Source organism: Aedes aegypti, chromosome 2 (assembly GCF_002204515.2).
Source record: "Aedes aegypti strain LVP_AGWG chromosome 2, AaegL5.0 Primary Assembly, whole genome shotgun sequence".
In the NCBI taxonomy this organism is placed as follows: domain Eukaryota; kingdom Metazoa; phylum Arthropoda; class Insecta; order Diptera; family Culicidae; genus Aedes; species Aedes aegypti.
The window spans coordinates 289,260,842-289,270,896 of record NC_035108.1 but is presented as its reverse complement, the minus strand read 5'-3'; the positions used below and the strand labels follow the sequence as shown (position 1 = coordinate 289,270,896).

The following is a 10,055-nucleotide window of genomic DNA, read 5'->3' as shown; positions in this document are numbered from 1 at the left end:
GAAAAACCCAAAAGCCTTTCGGGTGATGGACCAGTGGTGTAGCCAGGAGGGGCAATTTTGTAGGTATATTATACTATTGAGCTAATTGGAAATTTGACAAAAATATTTTTTTAGTATCTATTGTGATGGTAGAGAACAGAATTGACATTAAAGTATGTTTAAAATGTATTTTCCATGCCATTGGCGTAACCATCATGGAATATGGACACCAAAACAAATTTGGTTTTATTAGAATAGTATACCAATACTAAACCCATCCCGATTGCGCCTATGGCATGGAAAATACATTTTAAACATAAATTAATGTCAATTCTGTTCTCTACCATCACAATATATATTGAAAAAATATTTTTGTCAAATTTCCAATTAGCCTAATAATATAATATACGTACAAAATTGCCCCTTTCAGAGCTTCTCCTGGCTACACCACTGTTCCATCACCCGAAAGGCTTTGGGGTTTTTCATATTTCGACATGTAGAATCTAACAAAAATAGTCCGGTTGAAAACCCCGTGTAACACCATCGTGACCTTCCCTTGTAAGTACTGTAACTGACAGCAAATGCTTCGAATGACATATTTCTACCGATTCTACCCCATTACCCCGAATGTCATTTCCCCGAATGCCGTCACCCTGAATTTCATTACCCCGAATGTACCATTACCCCGAATTCCATCACCCCGAATGCTATTTCCCCGAATTTACAATTATCTTGACATGATGATTGATGAGATTTCCCCATGATATTGGAATTCGGGGTAATGTCATTCGGGCATGGGTCGTTCGGGGTTCTGGAATTCGGGGTAATGGCGTTCGGATTAATGGCATTCGGGGTAATGGGATTCGGGGTAATGGGGTTGAATCATTTCTACCATTTGTGTGGTTCGAAGAACGATTTTCAGCATTAATGGTATACAATCCAACTTGTAATATGATTTTCACCTTCAGCAAACCAACCAAAAGAGAAACAATACCCAAATCCTCACCAAAATCTTCTGTTGTATACCTGAGGTCAATAAATGGTGGAATTAATTATAATAATTTAACTCAATGCTGAACGAAGCGACAATTGGGATACATGCCGAAGTGTTGCAAGTTTCACCCCTGTTGCGAGTTACCCCATTTGACGGTACAGATTTTAAACAAAACTCAATTTTGAATGATTATTCAGAGTAATTTCACCATAAACTTAGATTATAGGGTGTCCCAGAAAGTATGGGCACGACTTCACCATACTGCCATTTCAAGACTAGTGAAGATAAAAATCTGATTTTGACACATTTCATTACTGTATCCAACAAGAGTAGATTGCGAATTTTATTGAATAATTTAATTATTAATGTGTTGATTACGTAACATTTCTTTGATGCATCTCTTATCAGTCCTGCACAAATCGCGTTATTTTTGAGCGACTTTGTTTTACAAAAATTGTTCTATATTAGAAAGTTAGTATAATAAAAATCTGAAAAAATATATTTATCTGCGAAGATATGATAATTGATCGAACTATCACTTATTCAAATTAAAATATTAATTTTAGGCATGTAAAATTTGTATTGAATTTAAAAATTCGATTTCAGCCGTGGTCGAGTTGAAAATGGTAAAAAAACCTATCCTTATATTTACGTAGAAGCATGATTTAATTAAAATTAAAAGTTGCCTATCCAAGAGAATAGGGATTAACCTTTCGTAAATCTGAAATGTATTATTTTTGTTACTTTTTAAAATGCCTGAAGAGTTATAACTTCGTAATGTTGTCTTATGTGTTGAGAAAAATACGATATTTTTCGAATTTTAGCATTTTTCAATTGTTAACAAAAAAATATGTACAACACCCTTGAAACAATGTACTTGAACTCACTACGGTAAAAGATTTGGATAAAAACATATTTTACTAGTTATTTGTTAATAAAATCGAAATGTCTGTGCTGACCAGATAAGAATTTATTTTCTAAGATCAAAATTTTCAATGTAAACGATTATTAAATCAAACAAATTTATCACAGATAATGATTGGAATAGCCTATAGAAAAATACAAAAATATAAAAATATTTGATTATTTGGGAAATTACCATGATTTTCATTATCAAAGTCGTGCCCGTACTTTATGGGACACCCTATATCAAAGGATTCCTACAGTAACTATATCAGGATTCAATCAGGAATAGCATTAGGAATAAAAAGCATTACCTTAAGCAGAGATTTCCCAATAAGTTGCTCCAGATTTTTCTAAATGTAATTTGCCTTAAATAGTTTTTGGATACTGTCCTAGGATTTTTTTTTATTAAAGAAGTCTTTGAATTACCTGATAATTTAAATTTCTTTGGGGTGTTTCTCCGTTTTTTTTTTTTTTTTTTGAACATTCCTTTTAGGGTTATACTTTGAATACTCGAGGTATTACATAAAAAGATCCTTTGGCGATTCCTGCAGAAGTTTTTCCAAGCAAATCTTTAGGATTTTATCAAAGATTTTTCCAAGAATTCAATCCAGGATTCCTTCGAAAAGTTCCCTCGGGATAAAATATTAGAAGTAAATCAGGGGTAACTCAACTGATATACACTAAAGTTTTTTTTTTACACGTTTATTTTTGCATGTTTTATTTTACACGGCTTTTTTTACACGCCTTTCGGAATTTACACGGTACTTTTTTTTGCACGGAATTCGGAATCATCACGGTTTTTTAACTTATTTACACGGATTTCGGAATTAACACAGCTTTTTTCTCTTATTTACACAGATTTCAGAATTAACACGGTACTTTTTTCACGGATTCCAGAACTAACATGGTTTATTTTTACACAGATTCCGGAATTAGCACGGTTTTTTTTGCGCGGAATTTTTTTGCACGGCACGGGGAACGTGTAAAAAAGACCTTAGTGTACTTTGATTTCACTCAGTAATGACATCAAAAGCGTATTTTTTATTTCCAGGAATTAATCCTGTTATTTCCCAAGAAAAAAGTGGGGGTGGGGCGTTTCGCATATTATTATGGGTGGACGTTTCTCCTCATGGACGTTTGGCATAATGAGAATTATAAGCGTTCTTTAAAATGTTATCTGCTCTTGTAGTTTGGAACTGGTTTATGTGAAATGGGTCACCCCTGAAAAGGTCGAATTATTTTTCTCAGGATCCCTTTAAAAATTCAAATAATAATTCTTACTAAAATGCATTAGCAATTTCAGAAATATTTTCAGTACTTCATCTAATGCTTACTTAAGGTGCCACTATCGTTTATCTATAAAAATCACTTAGTACACCAAAAAATCATTTGTAAAATTCGATAAAAATACTTCCGATGCTCAAAAGTTGTTTTTTTATGGTTTCAAAAAGTATTGTATTTTTCCATATAAGAGAAACGGAGACTACAAACATGTTGAAAAAATCGATTAATTCTAAATGTTATCGCGCAATTTCAACCGAATTATTTCTGAAATGAAATCCTATGTTACCTGCTTGGTGGGTTAGATCATAATAAAGTTTGATAAATCATACTTTAAATTTCATATAAACATCAAAGAAAACAGTGTTCAAATACAACTTTGGCGACCTGTAGCCAAAAATTGTGACGTGCAAGGACATTCTTGAGAACGGCATCAGATTCAGTGACCCCAGACACATAATTTAATCCTTGAGGCACTCAAAAATGTCATGTTTGTTACGCTGAGTTATTAAAAAGCACCTACATGAATGTTTGAAACATTCTTGGGAAAATTTATGTAGAAACCCTGGATGGAATTAGGAAAGAATTCTTTCAAATTATACTTGAGGAATTCCGAGACAAAACTCCTCCGGAATCATTCAAGGAATACATCTTTGTAGAATTTTTGGTGATCTGGAAGAAATTCTTCCTGTGCATTTGTTGGTGTTAAGCATGAGCATTGATGACCGTGGAATTCGTGATTGCTACTTCATGATTTACCGGAATTATCAAAATTGTAAGGGAATCAACAGATGCAGCTTGGCAATAGCATACCAACTTCAAAATACAATTTGGAGAACTGCGAACTTAGTAATGTCAATATCGGCGCCCGCCACATCCCTACGGTCATCGATGAAGAGAAAAAATGTTAGTGTGACATCCATTGCTACTAGAGACCGATATCACCTGTGCTCATCCATGGTTTTTACATGAAGGAGTTTTATTAATGGGGGGGTGCAAAAGCTACATGATTAGGATTTACCTTGGTAAGTGATGCGATTTATGTAGCCTAAATTCAAAAAGTTCAGTGCATCGAAATGTTTGATGCCAAACTATTCTAGGGTTATTTTGAGTAATTGTGACGAATGAATAAAATAATAGGTACGTGCATCTGATTATTTTAAAGGAACAAAAGCTTATACCGGCACTTAGAGTGACGAACCATCCATAATTTGTATTACGATTGAATAGGTATATGTATCATTGCCACGATACAAATTTGTATTATCACAGCATGAAACAAGCTCAGCAGTTGGTAATCCATCCTCGACTGATGTCATAATCTTAGCATCAACACGCAAAAATTGGATTAGAAAATCTTTCCGATGACGCGCGGAAACAAATTATTAGGCTTGAACCTTCGCAAAGCACTGCCCAGAAAAATGTGGAACCGAAAAAAATATCACTCCGATGGCGCAGCAAAACAAATCCCCGAAGATACTCTATGACCCGGGAAGTCGAAAAAAATTGCATCACAAGAAAAGATCCTGGGCAGGCAGGATTCGATCATACGTTTTTCAGCATGGTCTTTATCTTGTTTTACAGAATGCTACATGACTTGTACACACCCCAAAGCAGAGGACGCGTAGATTTTTCGTAATTCAAACTCGATCTTCTTATGTAAACTTCTTCTTCTTATTCTCATGCGTTTTTAAGGACTATTCGGTCATATGTTTCCAAAAATGCAAATTTTAGAATCTATTTAATTCATTACACATACTTTTTTCTATTGAGATGAAAGTATAACGATCAGAAATTCTTAAGATTATGGGTATCACAATTGAACAAATCACGTCGGTATCACATTTGATCGCATCAAATGTTTACATCCGGTAGAAATCAAAACCAACATTTATTTGAATTTATTATTTTCTCGGGCCCCGAGCGTCGCAGCTAATATGTGAATAGTGCGATGTGTTTGTAGAAATCGTTAGAATGCAGCGCCACACTAAAATAACTGATTTCAAAATGTCGCGAGTTGAGGCGCGTCGCGAGTCACACTGGCGCGATCCGGTTTGGTGGCGGTGCGACAATAATATATCACTCACTAACGCCATACAGACGAGCGTCCCTATGTAGATAGGTCTGTTATAAAACGATCTCAACCGCTAACTACATTTCATCTTCTAAGCACATAACTCTTTAAGTGTAGTTGTTGGTGTAAGTTTAAAAAAGATTTTCCATGATGATCTTCTGTAGGAACTAGAAAAAGAATTTTTCGAGTTTTTTCTCAGATGTATATTTGGAGAAACGTTTGATATAATCCTTGTATGAATTCCATTGCGAACCTTTAGAGTAATTCCTCAGGCAAGAAATCGATCGGAGAATTTACTGTAAAAAATATTGGCGATTGTTCTTCATAATGGGTTACATACATGGCCTGATTCGCTACTCTTTACATAGTAACGCACTTGCGCTAGTGTCTATGCACGAAAAATCTCTAAAAGGTAACCGAAAAATATTATTTGTTATGGCTATATCGGTCATGCGACTCAAAGGAAAAGGGAGTCTATAGAAGATTTTTTACAAATGATGAAATGCATAGGTGGATAGGCGTCGCAAGGGAGCGACAAGATTGAAATTAATTAGGTGGTGAAAATTGAGCAAGCCATAGGGGAACCAGTAAAGCATCGAAGCGTCCTGTATTTTGCCTAGCTTCTCTACTGGAAAAGGGTTGGCTCAAAGCTTTGAGCTTTGCTACCAACACAGGCAAAATACAGGAGGCTTCAATGTGCTCTATAGCCATAACAAATAATATTAAAAACAATCACGGTCGATACCTTCTCTACATAGGTAACCGAAAAATATTTGTATGGCGAAATGTATCTGATTTCTCAAAATTGAGAACTATATTGGAAAAATATTTGGTTCTGATTGTACGTTATGTTAACGAATATCACGCCTACCAAATATTTTATGATTAATGCTTTCATTTACGAGAAATTTGAGGTTAAATGTCTTTCTCCATACAAAATAAAACGAGAAAACTACTGATGATCAACTGTAGACAAGAGCAAAGCAGGTAATCCATGGACCGATGCACGAGTTCATTAATTTGACGTTTGAGCGGTGCTGAATTCACTGGTTTCCATGGTCACATAAATAACACAGCACCGCTAAAACGTCAAATGATGATCTCGTGCATTGGTCCATTGAGCTCTCGCCGAGCGGTGTCACGAACACGTGCGCAAATTTGCTGGTTGAAAATACTGCCGTTTGATTTTGCTGGGAACAGCTGATCTTTGTTTATATTTTCAACCAGCATTCTTGAAGTAGTGTTGGTGACATGTAACGTGTATGTACACGAGCGCAGAATCCACTATTGTGAATGACTTTTTGAGGTCGCTTGCACAACAAACGCTCATGGATTGACAAGAGGCAATTAAAGTGTTGATATATTCAGCAAAGCGTAGAGCGCTAGCAGGGGTCTAAGTAATAAGAACAAGAATAATAATCTAGAAATAAAAAAAAAATAAAGATTTGTTTTGTTAAATACATTGGTTTATTGCGTGAAATACTATTCATACAAAAAACACCTAGATACAGGTACAATATAGTTTATTTGATGTACTAGAACATACATTGAAAAAAACCTTCATATAAAGAGGAATTACAAAACAAGATACAATGCAAAATTACTTGAATCCAATGTGCTTCTTTATATCCAATAATATGGATTTATGCTCGTCTTGACGTTTTTCTATATCAGCAATTCGGTGCCCTTGCCGGATTTGCTCATCTTGAATTGCATTTATTTTACCGAGAATCGTTTGAAGAATATCCCGTAAATTTGTATTTTCTTCGGTGAAATGTTTGGGTGATTGCTGACTAGAATTACCAGTAACGGTATCCACATCGTCTGATAATTTTATTTTCTTTGCAGGTGTTTCAGCATAAGTCATTTCTGCTACACTATCACACTGAGACTCAGGTTGAACATCATGTAAGTCCAATGCAGTATTTTCTTCCAACGTTTCTTCGTGACTAGTGACGATCTCCTCAATATGATCGTGGTTTTCTTCATGCTCATTCAAATGGTCTTCTATTTCTTCCCTTTCAGCATCGTGAGATGGCTTCTCCTGTTTGATGAATGCTTCCGAGTCGTATTCTACTACTTGCTCATCGGCTACCGTTTCCACCGATTCCTGTTGCTCGTTGAGTTCCTGTGAGAATTCAACAATTCGCTTCACCTTCGCGTAGAAAACACCCTGTCGATTCTGATTGCTGATGTATGTTTTGTACAAAAAGTTCCACTTATTTATGCATTGTTGAACGGAGGCTGATATGCCCTGCTCCAACAATTTATCTGCCACACATTTCCACATGTCCTCTTCCGATTCGAAGGGTTCCTCAACCGAAGCGTGGAAGGTTGATTCAAAGATATCTAAAAATGTGAGAATTTCATCCCGCTTCCAAATCTTTGGCGCTACTAGTGGTTTAGATTTCTGAAATTATATTTCTTTAATTTAGTAAAAGATCATTACATGATATTATGTGTTATTTCATTTTTACCAGCGTATTCATTTCTACCTATAACGAATTAAAAAAAAATATCACTAGAGTTTTGTATCACCGGCGTTGATGCATAATGTTTGCAAAATGTACATCAGTAGCGTACATTTTCAAACAAACATCAACAAAACATTAGAAATAAACGTCAAACATACTCCCGAGAGAAAAGCATCTCGAATAGCTCCCAGCTCTAACAAAGCATGAATGGCGCCACTGTAGAACTCGATGTTTATGAAAATGCAATGATTTATGATACAGTCGCATTACAGTTGAGTTTAAAACATAAAAACGACTTCAGAGATAACGTTAAAAGAAAAAAAAACATCGTTCTATGATATTTATTCCAAACTGTACTTTTCAAGCGTTCCAACTGTAGAGAAACGGGGACAAGAGTTTCTTTTTAAGATGTCCAGCTCATTTTCTATTCTATTCTATTCTGTTTTATTCGGACCCCCAACGAGCGAATCCCCACTTTATCGAGTTAGAGAACCATAGTAAAAGTTGGTTTTCATGGCTACCTCGATGGTCCCTTGGATCGCAGTTGCATTGATTTTGTGTTCTGTAACTCGATCCCTCCCTAACTCGATGGTCCCTTCAATATCGAGTAAGGGAGAGATGACTGTACCTTCAAACCCCAAGTCTGCACAGTGGGCCTGGCCATTTTATTATTTGTATCAAATCATTGATTTGCTGCAAATATTAATGCTGACAAGAAAATACTGGAAGAAATTTCAGTATTTCCAGGATGCCTGGGCTTAAGGCCGCACGGGACGTCATCATAATCACCCTATCCATTTCAAGAAGCAAATCCCAAGAACTACTCCATATATCGATTCGAAAATGTATCACTATGATTCTATATATGTAGTGCACAACCCGATAAATTTTCAGCTTCATCAGTTCACTAAAACTCGACATTTGCTTCCACAAAGTTTTGATGATTATTGTTAGAGTGAGACGAAAGATAGGGAAAATAACACGGTCTCCCGTGTCCCCTTAAGCGCCCTTACTCGCTCTCTGAAACGAAAATAAAAGGTACTCTGATTCAGCAATTTATGTATGTAAATTGAAAGTGAATCACAACGAACACACGCGAAAACTCCACAAATCTAGTGGCATTTTGGACCACTTTCCCTATTTGTTTTGATATGCAAATAAAACTTAAAACAATAATAATAAAAATCAGAGCAACTCACTCACTCAGTTGATTGAAGGCCACGGTGGAGCTGTCATCGCCATGTAAGGTTCCATCTACTGGGCTTCCATCCCCTTTCGCTCATGCCAGAAAACGCTCATGATCGATCACACGTCAGGTGCCCATTTATTCCACTTTTGCCGATTCACATTTTTTTGCACTAATGTAGCTTTTTAACTAGGGAAAGTGTACCAGTTATGGCCATAGTGGTTCCCTATTTGGCCATATGCAAAATTTGGATAACTTTTACATTTTTAATCTTTCTGAATGTTTAAACATCAAGATTTATCCTTTATTTTATTGCTAAAACACAAAAGATTTTTCAAAATGTGAAGGCATTCAAGATATCACGTATGGCGAAATAGGGAACCACTATGGCCATAACTGGTACACTTACCCTACTAGGGAATATTCGCCATGTTCCAGTTATTCGCCACCCCGAATTATATGCCGTTTTACGACATATATGGTTGCCAATTGTTTAGTGTTCTCTAAATTGCTTTAAGTCTCAAGAATCCATCATTCAGTCATCAGCAACCATCAATATTTTAAAACCAGTTTTTGCGTCCAAATTTAAAGCAATCCTCATGAAAATCTATCATTGCATTTCGGGAAGCCAGTGTAATGTAGTGATAGATTTTCATGAACAATGTTTTGATTTTGAGCAAAAAAACTGGTTTTGAAAATTCATAAAACGATGATGGTTATTTTCCTCTTAAGATGATACGGAAACATTCTTGGAAACCGCAAAATTTTATCAAAGAATAATAGAAAAAAATCATTTTCCTTAAAAAAATTTTGCTCCTTTGCGCCTATTTTTCGCCATGGTGTTCCTGATTCGCCACCCTCCATAAGAAATCAACGTAGGTGGCGAATTCAGGAACCGAAATTAAAATCGTGGCGAATACTGGTTCACTGCCGTTATACGCATAATTGTCCCATGTTACTTTTTGTGCATATTAACTTTTTGTCATCAAACAGTTTGTTTTTACGTATAATTTTAGAAAACACTTTCCAAAAATTAACTTTGTTCGGAAACTCAATGAAAAGCAAGCCAAGTCAATTTGTCCCATTGTTGAATTTCCACGCAAAACTGTCCCACTACTCTATTTCTACGCATAACTGTCACACTATACAATTCGCTGCGCT

General features: G+C 35.7%; 1 protein-coding gene across 1 annotated transcript; it reads right to left on the bottom strand.

Moving 5' to 3' along the window:
• Positions 1 to 6,740: 6,740 nt before the first annotated feature.
• On the bottom strand, positions 6,741 to 7,860 carry LOC5565376. The gene is made up of 2 exons (XM_001649690.2): positions 7,712 to 7,860; positions 6,741 to 7,644 (listed from the first exon to the last, which is right to left on the bottom strand). Exons 1-2 carry the CDS (start codon positions 7,721 to 7,723, stop codon positions 6,835 to 6,837), a joined length of 822 nt encoding a protein of 273 aa, XP_001649740.2. The 5' UTR covers positions 7,724 to 7,860; the 3' UTR covers positions 6,741 to 6,834.
• Between the last annotated feature and the right edge of the window lie 2,195 nt (positions 7,861 to 10,055).